The sequence below is a fragment of the Patagioenas fasciata genome, chromosome 3 (genome assembly GCF_037038585.1).
Source record: "Patagioenas fasciata isolate bPatFas1 chromosome 3, bPatFas1.hap1, whole genome shotgun sequence".
Classification (NCBI taxonomy): Eukaryota; Metazoa; Chordata; class Aves; order Columbiformes; family Columbidae; genus Patagioenas; species Patagioenas fasciata.
The window spans coordinates 82970232-82994375 of record NC_092522.1 but is presented as its reverse complement, the minus strand read 5'-3'; the positions used below and the strand labels follow the sequence as shown (position 1 = coordinate 82994375).

Sequence of the window (24144 nt, the reverse complement as noted above, 5' to 3'; positions counted from 1 at the left end):
CTGCCCCGCTACTTACACTCTCCCCCGCCTCCCGCCGCGGGCGCCGCCGCTGCTACCGCTCCGCGGCCGCTTTCCCCTCTCTTTTGCTCTTCGTCTTCACGAACAAGACAATATGGCGCCGACTGGTGCTCACCCGGAAGTAAAACGCGTCACGGTGTTGACCCTTGCCTGGAACACGCGACCGCCTCCTTCCACCATCTTTGCTAAGGGCTCGTGGGCGGTGCCTCCCCTCCTCCCTCGGCGGGAAGCGGCCGCCCGCGGGCACCGCCGCGCCTCCGCCATCTTTACTGTGGGCAGCTACCCCAGTTCCTGTCGCTTGCCGCTCTCCATGGCAGCCGCGGCGGCGGAGGAAGGAGGGGCCGTGCTCCCGCCAGCCGCTCCCTACCCGGGGAGGGACGCCCCGGCCGGCAGCGCCGTCCTGCCCCGCCATCCCGCCCCGCCAGCGGCTGCCGCTCAGGTCCGCCCGGCCCGGCCCTCTCTCCCTCGGCCCACATCACCTCGTCAGCGTCGGGCGCCCCAGGGTCCACCCTGAGGCCTCCTCCCGCGGCCGGGAGCTGTGGGAAGTGACCGGGGTTCAGACGTTAGTGTGAGGAAATCTGCGGGCAGCTCTTCGGCTCTGTGGCCTCCACAGGTACCTGCCCGCCAGAGAGGATGGTTACAGGTTGCAGCGCACGGGGTGGGGTCTACATGAAGAAGTATTTAAAGCTGCTTCATTAAGTGGATGTGACTCTGGGCAATGATGCTGCATTGAAATATGTGAGTAACTTACGTGTTGCACAGCTGCAGGGTGTCGGTATTCTAAGGTCAGCGTATGCCTATCTGGGGTATTCGTGGAGCAGGACAATGCTTTTAAGTAGTTTATTCATAATATCCAAATTAACTTTTATCATGAGATTTACCTTGAAATTATAATTGTATTTTAATGTGTGAAGCTAAAACCAAAATCAGAAAGAAAGGCTGAGGGAGCTGTTTATAAATACGTGAAGGATGTCACAAGGATGGAGCCAGGCTCTTCTTGGTGACAACCAATGATAGGACAAGGGGTAATGGGTACAAACTGGAACACCCGAGGTTCCACTTAAATATGAGAAGAAACTTCTTCTCAGTGAGGGTGACAGAGCACTGGAACAGGCTGCCCAGGGGGGTTGTGGAGTCTCCTACTCTGAAGACATTCAAAACCTGCCTGGACACATTCCTGCGTAACCTCATCCAGGTGTTCCTGCTCCAGCAGGGGGATTGGACTAGATGAACTTTCGAGGTCCCTCCCAATCCCTAACATTCTGTGATCATCCTAGGTAAATAGCTCTACTTGTATCGACATTAGGGTTGATTCTGTGGGCAAGGACTTGGTAGTAGCATTGCTTTTTGTGGAAAACAGGTTTTCATTAGCTAGCACGTTATTTGCTGCTGTGATCACTGCCTTTTCTTCCTTTAGCATCATCTCATGTAAATACTTAAAATATCCATAATCTCTTTGCTCATTGGATAAATTATAAAAGATTGAAAGCCTCGAAAATTGTGCTTTACTTCCTGTAATGATTTAATTGTAAGATTTGTTGGTGCCACTTATGCTACATATTACTGTAAATTGAAGTGTTCTAGGCTTTTCCTGTTTTGTGTCACAAGGAATGGCTGGACTGAGAACACTTTCCATGGTCAGAAGTGTTCTGGAAGTTTTAAGTGTCGACTGGCACAGAGCTAGAACCCTGGCATGGTACTTCTGGATGGGCAGCCTTTAAGCTGCTACTGAAACTGGGGATTTGAGAGGGAAACACTCTTGGTCCTGGTCTTATCACAGAATTACAAAACTCTGTTCCTGGAAAGGGAATGAATTGTCTTTCAATCTATGACCTATATCACAGATGGTAGGGCAGGGGGAAACAAGTGATGTAGCTTTAGCGCTCAAGGATCTGGACTCATCTCTGGGTAACTCTTCCAAGTGCAGTGAAGTTGGGACACAAGATGAAAGGAAAAAATGATCGCTCTTCAGTTGGGAAAAAAAAAAGTTTTGTGAACTGAATTGTACAACTTACAGCTTATATTTAGACAATATAGTTTTCCAAATGGTTGGATATTTTATTCATACATTTGTCAAATAATATGAACCATAGATTAAATGGCAAAATGAAAAGAAGAAAACCAGCAGCTTTATTCTAAGAAGCTTGTGAAGACACCTAGGATAGACTGGGAAACTGATCAGACTTATATTTGGGTTTTAAATACAGTTTGTGTTTAAGGCCCTGTTTACTTATTAATATTTGGAATTAGAAATCAACAAAGTGCACAATACATCAGCACTGTAGTAAAATTATTAAAATATTGTTATTTAAATACCTGCAGAGTAAAGAGTTAGACAACTAGTTCAAACAGATTAAAAGAGTAAATGAATTAAAATAAGGTGAAACTTGAACATGCTTGATATATTGCTCAAGTATTCCAGACTTAGCAAAGGTTTTTTTGATTACTTGGATTGTCTTTTGCAAGCACATATGAACATACTGGGGACCATCCTCATGCATAAATGACAGTAGAATCACAACTCTGTGAAGTGGCTAAATAGGGAATGGCTGCCATTGACATGGTGGTTTCATTAAAAAGTTTACTGTAATGATCCCCAAATTACACAGCTCAAACCGAAAAAAATAATCTAGTGCAGCAGTGAGATAAGTGCAAAATAAATACAGCAAAATAAATGCTTTTCTGTTATCTTTTAAAAGCAGTACTGAACCTTTATATAATATTCTGTGCTAGAAAAACATTGGAAGCTGCAATAGATGTAAGAAACATTCTTGACATTAAAAATATCTTTTCTTCTAATATTAATGAAGTCTGAAGTGTTTATAACTTTACATAAATTGAATGTACACCATGTAGTTTTCAAGTAGTTGCAATGCATTGCAATTATTTCATTATAACAAATAAATTAACTTGGACTTTATTTTATATGTTGTGCAAAGGAAGCATTTTGACTTGCACTAACAGACTTCTGTCTGAAAACATATTTAATAATCTCAGTTTACAAAAAAAAAAGATTTTTAATACTTTTGAATAATCACTTCTGTTTCTGCAGTTTATTTATACACCAACAGGAGATGTACAAACAGCTAAAACAGCTGGCAAATTGACATCCTAAGACAGAATCAAAAAATAATCCATTCACTTCTTTGCCGTGAGGTTGGTGAGGGTCTGGAACAGGCTGTCCAGAGAAGCTGTGGATGCCCCATCTCTGGAATTGTCCAAGGCCAAGTTGTATGGGACTCTGAGCAACCTTGTCCAGTGGAAGGTGATCTTTAAGGTCCCTTCCAACCCAAACCATTCTATGATTCTGTGAAAATAATTAGACTGAAATGGTTCTACTGAAAATTAGTAAAATCTCTCTCACATAGATACATAGATCTTCATAAAAATGCATAAATGTGCACAGGGCACAGCAAAAATAAAGTTTACAGCTGATGAAAACTGAGGAATATAATTTTTTGTTTAATCAGGGCTGCTGTAACGCTCTTTTGTGAACTATGATACTACTTTTTAATTCAAATTGGATTTGCTAATTTTTGCTAACATGAGAGTTGTATTCAAATGCTTTCCTTTTTTTTTTCACATTTCAATACATCTTAAAGTTTCTCCTCAATAAATTATTCCTTTCCAAGTCTTAGTTTGTTACTAATATGTCCAAATAAAAAAATCATAATGGGTTAATTTGAGAATGCAGATATGTTACTTTCATGTCTCTTTCTGATTCAGCTTGTGTTAGTATAAAAAAGAAGTCTAAGGAGAAACAAATAGTGAAGTTAAGACATTTCAGCCTTTTAATGAATTTATAAACCACTCTCACCTACTACCACTTGAAATCCATATGCACTTCATTGATACACACAGGGTGCAGATGGGAATAGGCCAGTAAGGTTTGGCAGACTGCATGGATTTAATTTTCTAATCAAAGATGATTACAGAGCATACACTTTGGGCAGAGGAGGTTTGGGTTGGTTTGTTTTTCCTTCATCACTAAGTATTTGTAGCCCTCTCTTAGGCGAACAGGGTTATACCAACATGATGTCTGTGTATGTATTGGTGTAGACAGGTCAGTGTAATCATTTTTCTCCCCCTCACTTATTTCCATATTTAGCATAAATGGTATACAAAGCCAAAGATAACAAAGTTCTTTCTGAGGAGAAATACTGTATAAGTCTGGACTAACTCCTTAGCTGATAGAGCCATCTCTGTTGATGCCTCAGCTCTGGGGACACTTTTTTAGGGGGTTCCAGTTGTCCATATACACATCATGTACTTTTCATAACTTAGGCTTACTTGCTGAAGGAATTATTTGCTTTGCTTTCTTACCATTTTAAAGGCAGCAGAGGGCTGCTCCAGAGTCACAGCTTTTCTCAGATACCTGTATTGCCATCTGTAGGTAGAGCCACTGTGGTGGTAGGGAGAGGCAAGAGTCTAATAAGAGTTTTGCTAGTTCATGGAACGCAAATGACGGGACTGGGAAACATATAATCATTAAGCATAAATGAAAGACATTGACACAGAGGCTTATGGAGTCCTTGAAAACATGAAGAACAGATGAGGCTGATGAAGAAACAGTAGCGCCCTTGAGAGAAGAGAACCCCATTTCTAAGCTATTCCACATGAAGCAGCAGGCTACTGCTCTTTCTTGGGGTGGGGGGGACCACAAAGGTATGATGTAACTCTGTGAAGGGTAGCTGCTACAGGCCTGAAAAGATTTTTGGTCTGGTAACAGAAAATATTTTAAGGAGAGTCATAAACTTTAGAGCCCTTCAGTTAAATTCTGAAATCACATCGCTTTTCAAGAGTGTATGTGCACCTGGCAGTTGCAGGAAACTATAGGTTCCTAGACTTTGCAAATAGCCTTTAGAATCATGTTTGACATTTTAGCAAATGTATTTTTCTGGAATGCTCTGATCTTCTCTTGCAATTCCTAATAAGTTACTATTAATATAACAGATTTTCAGTATGCATGTTTAAGTACAATCACTTGCTTTGGACCCAAATTTTGCCACAAAAGACCCAGAAGCCTGTATCCTGAAGGAAACACTATGACTTGCAGCTAAAATAGTGTACAACATTCTCTTGTTAGTCATCAATTCTTCATTCTAAAGCCACAACTTCACCTATTGCCCTCAGTTTTACAAAGTATTTCCTTCTATAATATTTTCATATGTGTTCCCAAGTCTGAACTTACTAGAGTTGCTGCTAACACTGCTTTTTATTTCAATTCAGGAAGCCTGATCCAGGAGCAACAGTGATGGCTGACTCTGATAAACGCGTTAGCTTTTTTCCATGCCATTTTCTCTCCATGTTCGATAAAATACCTCAATAGCAAGGAAATGTTCCCTAGCTGTAATGAGAAAATAATCATGCCAGTATCTTTCAGAGCATCCTAGTCAGTATGTCTACTTGGGAAGATTTCAGCAGTCCACACAGCATGTGAACTCCAATTAAAGAGAGGCGAAGACCACCTCAAGAGTTTCCTGAAAGTCGCACTAAAACTAAGCAAATACAGGTTTAGAACGTCATTCTGTTTCTCTCCTGGTTTTCTACACTAGGGAGGTAGTTTTAGGCTAGAAAGTAGAAGGCTAATATAGGTACTTAAGTTCAGTAAGTTTACAGAAATCAGCAAAACTAGGAACTTGAGATCTCATGTAGTCAGTCTGTCTGCTTTGAGGTAGATGAAATACATTCCATCTGTGGCCTAACAAGACTATGTCACAGAAGTAGAACTTCAGTTGGTACTTGCTGTGATTCTTGCTCAGAACTAATTTTGAGGTTTGATCAGCTGTATACAAAGAGGTGGAAGGTATGTTTAGGTGGATGAAGGGTATGGGAAAACAAGAAGGTAAAAGAGAATTAACATATTTTAAGCAACTCTAGTCTAAATGTGATTTTTTTTTTTTCTTCCTTAGTGTAGACTCAGGTCAAAATGTATTTAGTTGGAATACAGATGGTTCAAGTTGACTGCATGGTTTCTCTGAGTTTTACTACTTTTGGGTAGACTAAGACAATTTTAATCCGTGGAGGGAAAAATGATTGTGTTGGCCAAAATGCGTAGTCAAAGTTTGACCTAAACAGAGAAGTTTTTCTTTGAAAAATGAAATCCTGTGTGACCAGGGGCCCGCTCTGTTATGACCATCAGTTGCGTGGCCTAACAGTCCTTAGTGCCTGCACAAGTACCTACAAGTAATGTGACAGTTTAATACACCTCTGCAGTTTGATGCAACTATGGCAGGTCTTGCTATTTTCTTATGCAAAAGAGGGAATGCAGGTGGGATGAAGCTTTGAAACAGAACTAGACAAGTCATGCAAGTATGGATGACAATATGTGGCAGAAACAGTAATAGGGACAGCATGTGTTTTTTTCACCAAAAAAAATTTCCAGAAATGAAAATAGTAAGCAGAAATAAACATAGTCTTTTCTCTACCAAAGAGCAAGTTGGACAGGATGGAAATGTTACAGAAGTAATTTGTATTTAAGTAACTGCTTATTAAATAAATGAATTTCCACATAGCTTCAAAGTAATAATCAGATTTTGACCTTAAAATGTATCTATTACTCTCTGGGATGGAAATGGGAAATCACTAAAAGAAGTAACAACTCAAAACAAGGCAGTCAAACAGGACACAGAAACACATCCTGCCACCAGGACACCTGCCATCCTCCACCAATGATAAAGGGAAGTCCAGATGTGTATCAGAGGGCAAAAGTCATCATTACTGTCCAACTCACAAACACAGTGCAAAAATAAGGTATAGTTTATTACTCCTGTGAGAAAAGTATTCGGGAACAGATAAACAAATTTATGTTTAGAAACCAAATTAACATCATTACCTGGTTACACTTAAACCCCATATGTAGTCATACACAAGCTTATATGCTGTACACTGTCATAACTGAAAATTTACGAAATACAGAAGTATTTGCAATTCTCTTTCCTAGTAGGTAAAGTGACAATATATATTGATGCATTTATGGTGTGCATATATATATACATATGTGTATCTATATATCTATATCAGAGGATATACATATGCACACCAAGTATATATTCATATTAACACAGGAATACATTGCTATACCAGTGCCAGTTGGAGACAGCTGAAAGGGTACTGGGTATGGGCGGATTCACTGTCATTTTGCAGAAGCCAAATGGATCTTTTCCCAGTCCCTTCCCAGCTCTATCAGGAAAGCACAGAGCTAGCTGCTGTTCCTCCATTCTGGAAGCACTGTGTCTTCCAGTTACTACATGTGGAAGGAACAGGATTTGACAGGTTCTTGTTTGCAGAAAACTTACTAGCTGACATCCAACCCAATGACAGGAAGGATCTGGACTAGATCACAAAAAAGTTGAAATACCAGGGAATCCAGGCACTTAACGCTATGAGTATTTTTATTTTCAACTGTTCTAGAACTAAGGATGAAAGCTTATCTTTATTAAAATCAAGAACAAACTTTCCATAGACCTCAGTGGGACAGGACATCATCTTACATTCTAACGGTACTGTATTTTAATGAAGCCAAGAATTTTAAATGTTTGGCAAAGTGCATACTTTCGGAGAACCATTCAGATATTTATAATAGCTTGACTGAACTTTAAAGTCGACATATGATAAATTCTCTACAAGATAAAGGCACAATATCTACAGGTACTCTTACCACTGCAGCTTTAAATAAGATAAACTAAATAACCACTACCATCTTTTAAATTAAACTGTTGAGAATTATAGTAATAATCTTTCATAAAAAAGTAGATATGCTTGTGCATTTAGTACTCTTGCTTCTGGAACCATCTGAACGTGGGCATCACTAACATACACCCACTGGCCTCCTGATGCTCCCATGGCTTCTTTTAAACCTGGAAAATAAAAGCAAAAGAAGTTGTTTCTTGTCTTTCATGTCATCATCAAATACAGTGGATATTTCAAATAGGAAAAGAAGCCTCTAACCCGTAAGAACTCATGACTTAGATGCAAGCCAGTATTTGCAGTTTGAAATGTACATGTCAAAGAGTACTGTAAGAGAAACTGGTAGAAGACAATGCTTACACACCTACACTGCCAGCGCTTTTTTCATATTTTTTTAAAAGCCTAAGACATTTTAAGTACAGCTTGCTGTATTCTAACAGTAAGTTATACTAGCACACAACCAGTTATGACATAGGAAAAAAAACATATTTCAAAATCTGACCAGTGTGAAATTAAGAACACAAAAAATTCTAGTCTGTTCTAATAATTATTGCAAGGGAAGCATAAGACTGAGGGAGACTTTCATTTCAAAAATATTTATAAATTGTCCTTCTGGGAAATAAGCTTCAAATGCAAAGTGATGCTACACAGGATAGACAGGACAGCGCTTGGCTCTCACTCTACCCATGAAGGGAAACAGTAAATGTATTTACCTTACTCTTGACAGCTCAAAATTCCTGCCTCCACAAATCACTCACTTCCAGATTCTATCCTAGAATCTTATTTCATTCTGCATATCCAAAACATATTAATAAGAACTAGTGTGCTGTTCTCAAAATACTAACAGAAACCCTACAGTAAACCTTGTATTCTCCATGAAAAAGTTTCTTGCTGTTCACATTAAACCAGAGTATTACAGATTTTTAAGCACTGAAAAATGTACAATCCTAAAACATGTAAAATGCTCAAATATACAGAAAGTTCAATTCAAATTGTCATGGATTCAGCTCTTGTTCTGGAACATTTTAAAATACCAAATATGCCAAATAATTACAGTTTACCAGGCACAACTATTCACCTAGACAGATTATTTTGACTAGGAAAGAGAACAGAGTTTCCCATCAATTCTCCATTCAATAACTGAACCCAAATTTCATTATTCACTCAGCTCTCTGTGGGGCTAATACAGAAGTAGGTTATGTACTGGGTGTAACAGAAAAAATAATTTATTTATGTGGCCCTAAACATTACTGAATATTGCTGGAAATCCCCTTAAGGATAAGGAGCTGTAGCCAGTGGTTGCTTTTGGTTTTCCTCACAGAGAAAGGAGGCTCTGTTTGTACATACCCAGAACATTTTTGGTGGTAGAAATATGTTCTAGTAATTTCTTGGAGGGTGTCCTGACTTTCACATACGCTGCATAATGACCACCTCTCATGGACCCACTGTGCTCCACTATTCCATAAAGACTATATAGTACTCTTGCACCATCTGTAACATTCTGCATTCCCAGAAAAAAAAAAAAAAAAAAAAAAAATTATTTAATGATTATTTTTACAGATATCTTAACTAGCTATCAACACTTTAAAAGAAGCAAATGGACATCTACAGCATTTCCAATGGATAAATAAATGTATTAAAAATACTCAGTATTAATTTAGTTACCATGGAAGCAGCAATACTTGTCCTTAATGCCGTTATATACAATAGCGCCATCAGGGCACTACAGCTTAACTAATACTTGTTAACATCCGTGATATTCTTGATATGAATGGAATTTCAATTAGTTACAATTCTGATCTCAGGACACTATTTGAGAATATTCACTCTGTTATTTCTCTAGGAAAGGAAGGAATAATAAACAGTCATCATCTTCATCATCATCAACCTGACTTAACTTGTGCTCAGGATAACTGTTGAATCACAATAAAAATAAAGATTAGAAATGGGTACCTTGCAAGATGCAGCACAGAATGGTGCCAAGTCTAAAATCAATGGGAAATCCACGTGCCTATTTACTTTCCGTAGACTCAAACCAGCCTTCAAAAGAAAAAAAAAGGGTGTAAAATAAATATTTTTACTGGGAAGTTTTTTAATGCTAAGGTGTACTACTATACTATTAAAATAAACCAAAACTAATAAAAGATTGCAACTGATTTAAACATTCTTTGTTATGTTTTCTATATGGTGCCTGTGACATGAAAGCATGATGGACGTGTAAGAAGTTTCCCTGGATACATCTGCACGGCTAAGTGCTCTCTGAAGGTATTAGTTTCAAACAGGGGTTCTACCAGTTCTCCATAGGAAAAGGAAATATTGGTACACATGATGACACTAAAAGAATTTCTTGTCCACTAGTGGGGCAGAGGAATACACAAAGGGGGTTTGGCTTTTTACCTGGTGGAATCTTTTCAGATGGAGAATAAGAATAGCGGGAACTGAAGAAATCAGCAGCTGTTTCCGAGCATTTGTGTAGACACCTTCCACCTTCTTCTCTGTATTTATGAATATCAAAATAATTTGTAAAGTGAGGGCAGTCACACAGAATTTAAGTATTTTTTAAACATTTCTGAGGATAGATCTATGTTGCAATAATTTTGTACATGTTATATAAAACACAAGGGAAATTTTGTGGAGTAACAAAAAATATTTTCTAATTTTTCTAGTTTGTAATAAACATAATCTGCCAAATCTGAGCATTATTTTAGCCTCTCCTGTGCAGATCAGATCAGAAGTTGGCAGCATGTACACTATCTAGGTGTGCTTGCATACGGAGATCCATATGTTACCTGTTACTATAGCACCCAACTTTCCTGTTAAAACCACTTCACCTGAAATAAATGGATGATCACTGGAACAAGAAATGGAAGCCACAGGTCTCTTTATCGATGCTAATGTCCTAACCACTAAGACAGAGCTTAATTTTCCATTTGTCAGTTCTTTCTGAATGACAACTTACTTTGTGCTTATTTAAGAGAAAGGCCTGGAGGGGTGTGGCTGCCTCAGAACCTGCTGCCCGGAGCACACACAGTTGGGGAACAGGGACTCTGATCCCCTCGTGGGACAGAAGGAATTGAATCTGGAGTTCTTCTTCGCTGAATAATTAACTAATTTACTAGTTTTACACACATCCATAGAAAAATATTTCATCTGAGGTAGAATGGAGCATTTCAAGTAAAAGTAGGTGACTTCTTACATCTTTTGTTTTAGAAGGAAAAAAAGTCATGATTAATTATGAACTGATTTTAACTTTCAATTTTTCACTGTGCCCATAGAATCAAAATAGTATTTATATAGCACTTACAGTCCAATAACAATAAATGAATTATTATAGGAAACTTTTTTTAATTAATTTTTCTAAATTTACTTACGCTTAACTTGTATCTCTCCAGATATCTATATACACACAGCAGTCAAATTTTTTTACTATAAGACTTCCCTGTATATTTTATTTCCAAATAATCAAAAGAGCTTATTCTTTTTCAGCTTTCTGAATTGCTATACATTAAGAAAAATCCTCCAGACCTTTTTAGAAGCTCATTTTTCATTATATTTAAATTGGTTTTCTTACTCAGTGAATCCTATCGGTCTGCCGGGGCTATACAAACATAGAGGAAAACATTGCCACAAGAAGGTAGTCCTCTCTCATCTCCCATTCTTACAAATCTTTGTAACTTGTTTTTCCCTCTTCATTACAAGTGTCTTTTCTTGCCCCACTTACATACCTAATTCCACGACTTCCCCAAGTACATAAGTTGCTAGATCAGAACATTGCAGCACTTATTTCAAAGCTTCGGGGATTGTAAAGAACAGAAACAGCAGCAAAGATTAATATTGAACGATGAGCCTATTCCGTTTATGGTCATCTTTAAGTTATTTATCTTGGATAAAATAAAGATGCACAATGAAATCTAAATTACATCTATGATTACATTCTTATATAAAATTTAGTTTTGTTGCCTTTGTAGGATGAAGTTTTAAGTTGTTACAAGCAAGTTCTGCTGGGGGAGACATTTTGTGGTTAGCCCCAGCGGGGAGGCCCAGGTTGTAGCAATGACAGAGCAGTGAGGGCACAGGTTTTGAGAGGCGATTTTGTAAAGTGTCCAGACAGACGCAAGGACATTTACCTGTGGAGATGGTTTTCTTCTGATACTTCTGTTTCCTTTCTGTGCAGCTCTCACATAACAGCTTGTTGTTCCCCATGAGAAGCTCGACAGAGGTAAACTGGTAAAGGCAGGACTGAACAGAACATTCCTTTGAGCTAGTTATGTAGCTTTGGGAAAGGGTCTGGAAAGCATTTTGAGGAGTTTGGGATAGCAGGGGTTTGTCTACCGAGAACATGGAATTATTTGATAAACCTAATGCTGTATCCCCACGGCTCAATTTTTTATCTTCCTTTATAGTATCGCAGAAGCTGAGTTTGGACATGGCACTGGAAATCATCTCATCGTTACTGTCACTGGGTTTGTTGTGTGGCATTTTAACATTTACGTGGCTGACGTGCAAAGCAGATGCGTTGCTGCCGGACGGGCCGAAAGCTGTTTGCTTAGAAGCACTTTCACTCTCCGAGGCTTCACTGTCTGCATCAAAGCTGCTTTCAGAGCGACTGGCTTCCTTCTCGCTGCCGTCCGTCTGGCTGCCATTCACAGCGGGGTCGGCAGCCGTATCTTTGGAGTACGGGACGCCAGAGCTACCTTCCAGCTCAAGCTTTTTGGTTTTTCCCTGCAAGATAACAGGACTTCTTTGTTCTTCACTGGAGGAAGCTTTTCTGGCAAGCCGTCTCTCCTGGTTCAATTGATTCTGTAAATTATGGCATTCTTATTTCAGTAATATAGGGGAGAAACAGAAATCAGATCTATGATCTAACATAGCTTTTGAAACATGACAAATTCAAAGGAAATTCAAGCTATTATTTCATATTCTACATCTCTCACATGTTTAAGCTACTTGATCTCCTTAAGGTATTTTTAAACCAATTTAGGATTAGAAACCTACACCCCAGTCAGCTAAGAGCATTATACTTACTGTGAGATCAATACTTACCCCAACTAATTACATCTACTTTGTGACAGCTGTGAATGGCACATGTGAAGTTGTATTCACTTAACTTAAGCTTCGAAAAGGGTCTCAAATTTGAGCTAGTGCCTTGGCCTCCCAGCAGAGGCCTTAGCTGATGAGCACCTCCAGAATAAAATCCAACTCACCTGTAGGCATTTGTCTTAGAATAAAGCATCCCTAGTGACTAGGGATGCTAATTTGTATATTATCTGAAGTTGATTTTTTAATCAAGATTGCAAGAAGAAAAAAACAACTTTGCTGCCACAGAACACTACTGCTATAGATTAAACAAACAAACGAAAAACAACAAAACACTTAAAGGTGCCATAATTTTAACTGATGTATAAGTGTTCATTATTATTTTCTTTCTTGTGTTGGGCTTCTTTCCAAAAGAAGTGAGAAACTTCCCTTCTCCTTTGCTTTTTCCTTTATCTGAGTTGGATCAAAATTCTAGTGATGCCAATGGGAATCCTTCCATTAACCTCAACAGTTTGAGTTTTAGGCCTTTTCTCCTGTACAAATCAGTGTATGCACCTTCTTTCCATTATTTTCATTTCTACCACATGTCCTTTTTCTACTTCTGTGTCATTCTTTTCTCCTATCAGTTTTTATATGGGCATTCTTTCATATTTTTTCTTTACATGTATTATATTTAGTGTGTTAAGACCTGTTTCAGGGGAGTATTTATGGTCCCCAACGGGGCACAGACCCTTCCAGCAGGGCTCACTCAGATACCAGGTAAAAGAATCTAAAACTGTCATGATCTCATAACGTATAGCATAGGCACATTCTTAAAATAAGGGTTGAAATTCCCTCTGAATGTCAGGAGGCCTGCACCTGCATCTTCCACTTCCCGGCATTAATAAGAAAACACCTTTTAAACACACAAAGAGACACACAGCAGGAGTTAAGCTCCGATCAGTGCCTTCACAGAACAAGGTACAGAAACTAACTTTCACAGAATCATAGAACCATTTAGGTTGGAAAAGACCTTTAAGATCATCCAAGTCCAACTGTTAACCCAGCACTGCCAAGTCCACCGCTAAGCCATGTCCCTAAGAACCTCATCTACGTATCTTTTAAACACTTCCAGGGATGGCAACTCCACCACTTCCCTGGGCAGCCTGTTCCAATGCCTGACAACCCTTTCCATGAATAATTTTTTCCTAATATCCAATCTGAACCTCCGCTGGTGCAACTTGAGGCCATTTCTTCTCATCCTATCACTTGCTACTTGGGAGAATAGACCAACACCATCCATACTACAACCTCCTTTCAGGTAGTTGTAGACAGTGATAAGGTCTCCTCTCAGCCTCCTTTTCTCCAGGTTAAACAGCCCCAGTTCCCTCAGTTGTTCCTCATCAGAATTGTGCTCTAGGGCCAGCACCAGCCTCATCACGGCCTCTGTGCTCTCTCCACCACCTCAATGTCTTTGTCATGATGAGGGACCCCAAAATGGACATGACTGCTAGTGTTCAGGGATATTATGCAAACAGCAGTCAAAAAATTCTTAAAATTGTGAAGCTCCCCATTTCAGGAGAAACGCCTAACACCCCATGTTCAGGTTCACTGTTGCCTACAAAACCACCCACAGGACACCCCCCCTTTTCACATGCAAACCTGCAAGCTGATGAACTGAAGTCACAGAACATCGACAGTGACTGAAATCAACAATTGTTTGTTTTGGATGAGAAGTTTTACTGCTGAACATTACACTGAAAATATTTTTTTTTAAAGTCTAAAATAATACATGTCTGAAAAGATGGAGGAGGAGTGGAGAATCCAAGTCTCACCCATTAGACATACTTCATAGGTCACTTTATCCATTCTTACCAAAAGCAGAATCATTGCGTCCTTTGTATTAGTCTGTCTAATCTAGTTTATTGCATCCATACTATATTTTATTTTCCTAATTTTGAAAACGTTTCAGTAATAGTGTTTCACACATCAGTATTAACACTATTATTAAGATTCTAATTGGCCCCATAACCCTATATGGATGATAGGTCTTATTAAAAAAAGTACGTTAATAATGACAGTGTAATGACACTATATGACAATAATGACAATGAGAGCCTTTGTCTTGACATTATTATTAACAGTAATATATGTGCACAGTAATTACTACAGATCTCTTTAATCTGTAAACACTAATAAATGCAAAGAATCAGTTCTGTTAGGCTGACATATTTGCAGCACCCTTTTGCTGCCATCATAATGGGAGGCTGCCGTGGGGACAGGCCAAACCGAGTTCCCCAGCCCTCAGGCTGCTGAAGGCCACCTGGATGACCCAAACTCTGCATTCAGTCTCCAAGAGTCTCTGCTGGCTGTACAATTTTTGTTGTACCCGCTGCCTGCAAATTCCTTGGATGGCTCTAATGCAGACTGGGCTGCTCTCTGAGCCAGTGTTACTGTTTTGGTGATTGCAACCAGAAACAAACTAGGAGGACACCAAAAGAAAAGCCATCAACAAAACCAAAAGCAACATGAATTGAAACTAACTTGCAGATTTTTTTTTTTTTTTTTTTTCCTTACAAACAAAACCTTGTAACTGAAAACTAAATGGTTCCCAATCACTGTCATTTCTCACATGGCTAAGAAGGACTTAAGTCTCAGCTGTATAGAAAAAAAACCCCATTGATATGTGTTAAAATTCCCTTGTTACCCTGGAAACTTAATAAACTCAAGATGATTGCTTGGTGCAAGTATTTAAGTTCTTACCTTATCTTTTGTTAAAGCATGCCTCTTGACAATTTTGGGTTGATTATTCAGTGTAGTGATAGAAGAACAGTTATACTGACCAAGATCTGCCTCTTGTACACTTTTACCTTTACCTGTTCTTCCCAAAGGTACAGGTTTTGCAACCTAAGAAATTAGACAGGAAATTAGGGAACATAGCAATTTTGTATTCCTTTGCAACCTACAGAAAAGACGGAAATAGGTGAGGTTTTTATGCTGAAAACACCAGAATAAATATATTCAAAGTCCACCCATTTTTACACTGTCCCATCCCATAGGTACACATCAGTCCAGAGGGACTCCATTCTCTCAATGCACACCAATAGGCTAGCATCTAACTTTATTGACCTTCAAAAAAGTCTATAATCATTCTATTCATACAAGTATATACTAAAAATACTACTAAATTAAACTAATCTCAGACCTACATATGCTGTAAATTAGAACGGTCATTTGTTCAATGTTCGGACTAATTTAAAAATATGTACTTATTGTATGTCTAAATATACCTACGTATGTGTATACATAAAATCACACAATGAACACGCAGCATGACAGTATATGTGTTTATGGACAAGCATAAATTTTTTGGCTGGAAATCAACACTGTGTGTATACATACATAACCATCTTCATAAAGGTATGTAAGAAACAATCCACTGGAAGCAATAGTTAGTTATTACATATTCAGTGTCTTACCCTCTCTTCTATTATAGGAAGTGAAAGATCAATGAAAGGTTCTTTTACTGTTGAAATCTTGAAGAAAAAAAGACAATGCATATTAAATGGAAAGAATAACGTATGGGTTTAGCATATAGCTCCCATTTTAAATCAAATTATTATCAGAAACTATACAAAAATCTAATTAGTTACAAGATCCATCAAACTACAATGAAGAACTTCCCAAAAACATTTTTCTTATTTTCGTTTAATTTTGAGGTAGCTCCAATTTTCTTTCAAATGCTGCACAAAATTTCAGCATAGAGATGTAAAGTGCATGGCATCATCTGGGCACAAAATGGACCTAGAAGCAGTGTGGTGCTCAGTCCCTCTGAACTCCAGACAGATGGTCAAGTATCACAGTATCACAGTACAGTACACTTTGGCAGAAGACTAACTTTTGGAGTTCCCTGATCCTGGACACCTTTGTGCAGGTGTTTGACCTCATACACTATTAGGCAGCAAGGACTGGTTAATGACAGTTAGATGACAGGGTCTAACCTGATGCTCTCAGAAAAGATTGATCAGGCTTACTGGTTACAGCCAAAAGCTTTATCAGAAATTTTCACACCGTAACATACACTAGTAATTGTTAAAATAAATCCAACTACGGAGCATTGAAAAGAAAAAAAAAAAAAACAAATAACCCAACCTTTTCTTTACTGGAGTTTTATTTTACCATCTATAGACCATAGAAAATCTAACCTGAAACTGGAAATATCTGGCAAATCATACTAAAGACATTCTCTCTTGGTGCTTCTATTTGCCTTTATGAGTAGAACATCCCTTCCAAGCTTGTTCCTTAAGCTCCCTCCCTTGCCGTTCTCAAATTCCTTCCAAAACTGACTTATCTTACATCTGGAAAGACCATAGAAAACAAGGCCTTAAAACACATAAAGATCATGTTGTACAGGTAAGTGACTGAGCAGAGTCATGCCCTCAATTACTGTCATCGTTGCCCTTCTCTTGTATTTATGACCCTGTCTCCCACCTGCAACATTCAATATGGACTGTAAGCTTATTTTTTCTTTATTTAAGCTTCTTTTTACTTGCTGTGCAAGGGACTCAGCATGGTTTAGGTTCCAGTAAATCAACAAATGAAATCAAACCTATTGTAGCTGTGAGGACACACTGCCTTATGGGTGGTGTTCAAACAGGGGTTCCTCTTAAAAAGTGAGTTTGCATGAACAAACATGAGTCAAAAATATCTTTGCCTATGCAGGCAAAGGAAAGCAAATGCTAAACTCTTCCTCAAAGGACTATGGCTGGCAAATTCCTGAGTCCTGTGCAGGCAGAATACAAGAATCCAGCAAAAATAAATGAGGCACACAAAACACATACAACCTCTATTTTGAATATAGACGAAGTTCTTCATTGATACTAATCGCACATTGAAGAGTAAATCTCCACATCACACACAGGGAAGTTTACCTGGCACTGCAGGACTGTGCTTAATTATTCAGACTGATTGATTTACTTAATCTCTACAATACGAAATACAATGTTTTAAACCAAACACAAATGTAACATTCAATTAGAAAAGTCATGCAAATAAGATTTTTCTCTTCCAAAGTTAAAGAAAATCATAAGGATTATGGGAAGCATTTATGATGAAATGTCAGTAATATTAATTATGATAGAAATATGCTGTTCATTAGGGTTATTACATTAATTATCAAAAATACTTCAAGGAAAAAAAAAAAAAAAGTAATTTTAGCATTTCCCCACTCATACTAATTCAAAGTGAGTAATTCCCAGTTTTCAAGCAGGCAGGAGGATTTATATTTTAAGGTAGGTAGGTGTTTTAAAAATATCAAATAAAATTGTGTGTAACATGGATGATTATAGAATTTGGAACCTCCAGCCTTAAGTCAGATGTAAAATCAAGCCCAATACTTGAATCCTTTTTGACTTCAAAGGACCCCTCTTCTTAGGTGTAGGAGGATAATGCTTTAAAGAAGGAATAAATCATTTTAAATGAGAAACTTTCAATAAAGTCTTGTTTTTACAAACAAACAAGTATAAAATTGGCAATACAATTTTATACTTTCGAGACAATGTAATCAAACCAGTATGTGATCTATTCCACATCAAACCAAATTCCAGAATACCTACATTTTCACATTCCTCACACATGACAGTGCTAGTCAATTCACCAACAAAGATCCTATCTATGAAGTTCATCTTCACACCCTCTCTTCCATACGCTGAAAAAACATTGCCTTTTTTAAATGTGAAAAATAACAGATCCAATGCCACACTATAAGAACAACAAAATTCTTTCTAAGATATATTATGAAAGCACAATCTTTAAACATATTCAAAACATTTGGAACACAATATAATAACTAATACATCATATACTGTATTATCTCAACATTTTAAAAGATTTTAGCGAAACAGTTCCCTTCTATCTTTCCCTTCCCCTCCTACTGTAACAGAATAATAATGCTGTATCTCTCAAGAAGAAGCCTTTTAAATAAAATCTTAGTTTTATTTCGAATGCATAATATTGTATGGCTTCAATACAAACACGAGGGTAGCAGACAGGTTGTCACCCTTTCTAAATGGTTTTTGAAACTGTAACACTCTAAAAAATGAGACAAAAGCCTGTTCTAATATGTCTCTCTGTCTTAACTGTTGCACACTTAGGAAGAGAGACTTTCAAAACAGCTTAATCATTATTAAAACTTTAATTAAAACAAACCCCCCAAAATTAGAACTTTTGAATAAACACACAGGAGCACACAAAAAAAAATTAAAAACCTCTTGTTCTGAAAAAATATGCCTTCTTTTGAAACAGCTTCCAATCATGGCTTTGTAACCATATTTAGAGTGCTCACAGCAGCAGCCAACTGACAGAAATCAGTTTTATTTATGGAAAGTGGCCTCTCTGAGTGATACAATAATTGTGGCTATATAACAAACCTGAAAATGCAGCAGGCTATTTTAGAAAACAAAATTAAATCCTGTCTATCACTAGAAGAGGCATTATTAATACAGTGGAAGCATTTATCCTGGAAACACAGATGTGAGCACATAATAAGGTCCCTATCCTTCAGATACACACTAGGTGGCACTAGAATAACACATAATAAAAGTGTAATTGTAGCATTTTGGGACTGCTGTTTGCAATGGGCAGTTTTGAAGAAAACGGTATTTAAAAAACTTGTGTGTTTTTAATAGTTTTCAATAAAGAGTTGCATACCTTTGACTTTTCTTCTAGTTTCTTCATCTGCCGTCTTAGTAGTTGGATTATTAAATGCTTTTAAGATACCAGTTTGTATACGCTACAATTTAAGAAAAGCAAGAATTTTAAGTGTAAACTTTCTAAAAACTATTAATATATTATTAAATTTTATCTACTCTTATTTCTATAAAATAAGCATAATTTAATATTTTAAAATTATTGTTGTTATTCACTAGCAGTGTCAAAACTACATAAACTTCAGTAGGTAACCATCAAAACATTTCCTCCCCTTAAAATGGGAGCTGTTGTAGAGCACTCCATAGGTTATCAAGAAATCACAAGATTTTCAATGAATACTGTAAATTTCTTCCATTGTTGGGGAGGAGGGCAGAAATAACGTACTGAAGAATGGACTATTCCTGATTGACTAGGGTATGAGATACTTGAAGGCAGCAAAGTATCTTTTAATAGCCAGAATGTTTTAATAGCCAGAATGCAATGACTGTGTTTGAGCAGTATTTTCATTACTTCTGTTTATTTTCTAATAATACACATTTCAGAGTTATGTTTAAAAAAAAAACCTTACGAGAGATATAAAACTTTTTAGGAATCCATATAAAGGTCATCAACATTTGCTCCAAAAAAGAAATAAATCTCCTAAAAACTACATTTTTGAGGGAATAACCAGTATTCCTGAGGCATTCCCTGGCAGCAGAACTGCAGGGGCTGGTGCAAAAGGGGCTCAGCTCAACCTCCCACCTGCTGTGGATGGAGAAGCAGGAGGATGAACCTGGTTCCCCTGACAGGGAACAGTTTTGGGTGTGACGCCCGCTTCCCTTTTCCCTGGCAAATGTACTTGGTCTCTCATCCACAAACTCTAGTGACATGTGCGAGTCTCCCATGTCGGTGTGCAAATTACATTTATCACAGAATCACAGAATGTTAGAGATTGGGAGGGACCTCAAAAGATCATCTAGTCCAATCCCCCTGCCGGAGCAGGAACACCTAGATGAGGTTACACAGGAAGGCGTCCAGGCGAGTTTTGAATGTCTCCAGAGAAGGAGACTCCACAACCCCCCTGGGCAGCCTGTTCAGTGCTCTGTCACCCTCACTGAGAAGTTTCTTCTCATATTTAAGTGGAATCTCTTGTGTTCCAGTTTGCACTCATTACCCCTTGTCTTACCATTGGTTGTCACCGAGAAGAGTCTGGCTCCATCCTCGTGACACTCACCCTTTACATATTTGTAAATATAAATTTTATAATAAAATATTTCTATAATAAGTTTTATAATAAAATGTGTCGCTGAAGTCACACTTAGAGCAAAGTCCCTTTCTAGGGACAAATGGTGCTACCAAACCCCTCTGCAAGTAACTCAAACCTCATGTCCGAACAGGAAAAGAATAATAAATAGCTCTTGTTTGCAGGCAGTGACACTTTCAAGCCATACATTACAAAAGCGTCAGGATGACAGACAGCATCGGAGGCTCAGTTTCCAGCTCAGGCAGCCATCAGAAAAAAGTCATACTCCTACCTTATGAGTATGTGACCTGGCTTGTGAATTAACTCCCACTGCCCCTAGCTCAGCTTTGTTCATCTTAAAGCCAACAATATACTAAAAGGACTAATCAATAGGTAATTCATGAAGTTGAGCACCATAAATGGGTTTAGGGCCATAAGCAACTCTTTTGTTGGAATTAGGGCGTTGAACCATTTATTTAGGTCAAAGAAAGACACAGTCTTTGAATGGGCAGGGTGCTGTCGACAATGGCAGCAGACATTAATCAATTAGCAGCAGGGTTCAGCCACTTCAGGCCCTGGTGTGAAACCATCTCAGGCCCACATTGCTGGAAACAGCAGACGCTATGTCATCTTTATTGCAGTATCGACAAGCTTTTATCTTAAAAAAATCCACTTGTGTACACAGGCACTTTCAAACTTTTTTTAACGCAGACAGGAAAAGGTTCAACACTGGTGTCACAGAGCCTTTTTATGAGATACAAAACCATGGAGAAGAGGTAAAAGTGGAATGTGGTTTTTTGTTAGTTCCTGTAACGTGCCATGTTATATATCATATGTATTTCCCGTCAAAACCAATTAATGCCAGTAGGGATAGGGAACCAAGGACGGCTGTGTTCAGCCCTCTCGCAGGTGGATGGCAAAGCAGCCGGCTGCCCTTCCAGCAGGGCTCTTCCCTCTGCCCAGAGCAGAGTTTTAAGTGAGGTGGAAGAGAAGGGTTAGTGGCAGTCACCCCGCTGCAGGACTGCAGTGGCACACAGGGTGCTGCAGACAGGCTGTCCCCGGCCTGGGCCAGCCTGCTGGGGAGGCCATGGGGGTGGCTGCTGGGATAATTACAAAAAAAATGGGATAATTACAAAAAAAAAAAAAAAAAAAAAAGACTGAACATTGAGTACTGTTGGTGTCAAAGCAGTGTGAGGTGATGAAGACGAGTGTGCCGCAAGGCACCATCAGGGCAGCAGAGGGAGGTAATTGCAGGGCAGGGTGGGACCGACCTCTCTCTGCCTGGTGAAGGGGGCAGCAGAAATACTGCCCGAAAGGCTGCCAAAAATTCTCACCATCTTCCATTGCTCTTTCGTGGTAGCTACTATAGCTGTCACTGCTCTCTAATAAATGATTCAAAAGGTAAATATGAACACAATACAGCACATTCACTGCTGAAACGGGAGAGTGACTTGAGGGGAAAGCGCAATCACCCACTGGAGAAGAAGCTTAGTTGTTCTAATAATTCTGCTTTTGGTGAATCTTCACTTGTGAAGCAAATATATTTTCCACCATTTATTACATGAAAATCAACATGCAACAGAATAAAGTTTTCCTCTACCACAAAAACACGACAACTGTTATTTAACTGAGGTCCGCTGCTTCTGTTGCATGCCCAGTTCAACACGACAATGTCAAGGTTTAGCTGTTTCTCCCCGTAGTTAGTTCTGCTAAAAACAAGCGTGCTGCTGACAAGACCAATATACATTATTACTCTGGTAGGATGGGGATTCATTCAGCACTATTCCAGTATCAGAAACTGGGCTCAGACACAGCTTTATATCTCACCTCCAAGATAATTCAGCTTGGGATCATGGCATTCATCATATTACTAATTGAGAAGGAAGAGCAAGTACACTGGTCAGGACCAGATTTAAAGACCTTCTTTTGAGAAGACTTAGAAAAGGCTGTTTACCAAAATATGATCTGAAAAGAAGTTTCCAAGACCAAGTCAGGCCAATGAAATCAGATTTAGTCAAAACAGCTCATGCAAGCAACACACACTTTCTTGCATTCAGCAATGCAGGAGGTAAAAATAATGAAGGAAAAGAAAAAAAAAACACACACAGGGATGTCTTCAATGTAACTGATTATATACTTAGCATACTTACATGCAGATTTAAAATAATGAAAAGCAGCGTGTGATTTACAAAACAAGTAGCTCTTCACACTTTCAAGAGATATAAGAAACTTCACAAGATTTTTTTTGTCCTTTTTTATTTTTTCCATTGAACTCAATTTCAATGAAAATTGAGGGCTGGCTCACAGCTAGGAGCTGCCCATTTCTGTCCCAAAGCTTCACCCTAAAATACACTTTGTCAACTACATTGGAGGTTCTACTTCTACTTTATTGTGCACCCAGAAGGCCTTTTTTCTGTGATTTTTTTTTTAATAAAGGAAAACAATTCCAACTCCTAAAGTTATCATGACCTACTTACCACATTCTTTCTGGAACTGAAACTTTTATTCCAACCAGCAGTTTTAATGTAACATTAACGTAATTAAATCTTCTTTCAAAAAAGTCATTATTTTTCTCAAGGTAACAAAAATAGCCACTGCTACTCCATTAAGAACATCTTTAAAACATGGGGAGCATGAAGAACATTGATGCAATGACACAGTCACGTAAGTTCTTCAAAAACACGCACAAAAGACGTTACCTTTGTCTCCTCAATCCTCATTGCATCCAACAGATAGTGCAGAAGCTCCTGGCTGTCCTGCTGCTGGAATCCCTTAAATCGAGGAGCCCTACAAAAGAAGCGGTAAGGAATTTAAATTTACACTGAGAAGTTCTAATGAGACAATGTCTCCATGAGACTCTAGTTGGATGCCAGGGGTACAAATAGGTGCACAACCCCCACATAAAGGGGCTTTAGGAGGTCCTGGTGTGGCAGCAATTACACCAACAAGGTTGCTTTAGCTCCCTTGCTATCTCACCTTTCTCTCTACCAACGTGAAACCTCAAACATGCATAAAACAGTCAGTATATAGTAAAACAGAAACAGCACTATGGTCTGAATTGGAAAAAGATGATCTTGAAATGAAAGGGAAGTCCCAAGGCTGTGCATCAAACAAACAAAGGAAAACTGCAGGTCAGAATTTCTTTACTTCTTAAACAAAGGTATGTGTAACCACCTCTTCAGAATGGCTCCGCAATCAATCAGTGCAGTAATCTTCAGCTTACTGAGTTGAATGAACAGTCAATGAGAAGATGGTAAACACTAAAAATAAGTAGCATCACATAAGCATACGGATTTCAAATGTTATTAAGAAAATGTAAGAGAAAATTATAATGATATCCCAATATATGTAATTTACATTGCATTCAATTAGTCTTTTATTTATGCTTAATTTCTTCAATTAATATTATAGATATTGGAGAGAAATGCTCTAATCATAGGATTTCCACTCCAAGAGTATTGCTAATGAGAAAAGCCAGGGTTTGGAGTGAG

The 24144-nt window shown here is 38.4% G+C and overlaps 2 protein-coding genes and 1 long non-coding RNA gene across 6 annotated transcripts in view; 1 reads left to right on the top strand and 2 right to left on the bottom strand.

Moving 5' to 3' along the window:
• Positions 1 to 154, bottom strand: part of PNISR (PNN interacting serine and arginine rich protein) — a 28115-nt gene extending 27961 nt beyond the window's left edge. Inside the window, exon 1 of the mRNA XM_065834276.2 lies at positions 17 to 154. The gene's annotated coding sequence lies outside the window, so the exon portion shown is untranslated. The remainder of the gene's footprint in view (positions 1 to 16) is intronic.
• A 153-nt stretch (positions 155 to 307) lies between these two features.
• On the top strand, positions 308 to 15473 carry LOC136099281 (uncharacterized). The gene is made up of 3 exons (XR_010651066.2): positions 308 to 756; positions 9913 to 9972; positions 12111 to 15473. It is a non-coding gene; the product is annotated as an uncharacterized lncRNA (long non-coding RNA).
• The window catches only part of USP45 (ubiquitin specific peptidase 45), a 55009-nt gene continuing 37619 nt past the window's right edge, over positions 6755 to 24144 (bottom strand). For 2 of the 4 annotated variants that reach the window (XM_065833283.2, XM_071806707.1), the window contains exons 9-18: positions 23353 to 23440; positions 19432 to 19513; positions 18339 to 18430; positions 16203 to 16259; positions 15487 to 15630; positions 11835 to 12507; positions 10105 to 10202; positions 9661 to 9747; positions 9055 to 9208; positions 6755 to 7877 (exon numbers count right to left, since the gene is read on the bottom strand). In XM_065833283.2, coding sequence (XP_065689355.2) covers positions 7744 to 7877; positions 9055 to 9208; positions 9661 to 9747; positions 10105 to 10202; positions 11835 to 12507; positions 15487 to 15630; positions 16203 to 16259; positions 18339 to 18430; positions 19432 to 19513; positions 23353 to 23440 — 1609 coding nt within the window. In that variant the 3' untranslated portion in view covers positions 6755 to 7743. Of the gene's footprint in view, positions 7878 to 9054; positions 9209 to 9660; positions 9748 to 10104; positions 10203 to 11834; positions 12508 to 15486; positions 15631 to 16202; positions 16260 to 18338; positions 18431 to 19431; positions 19514 to 23352; positions 23441 to 24144 lie in introns of those variants that run through there. The other 2 variants (XM_071806708.1, XM_071806709.1) reach the window with 2 other exon arrangements.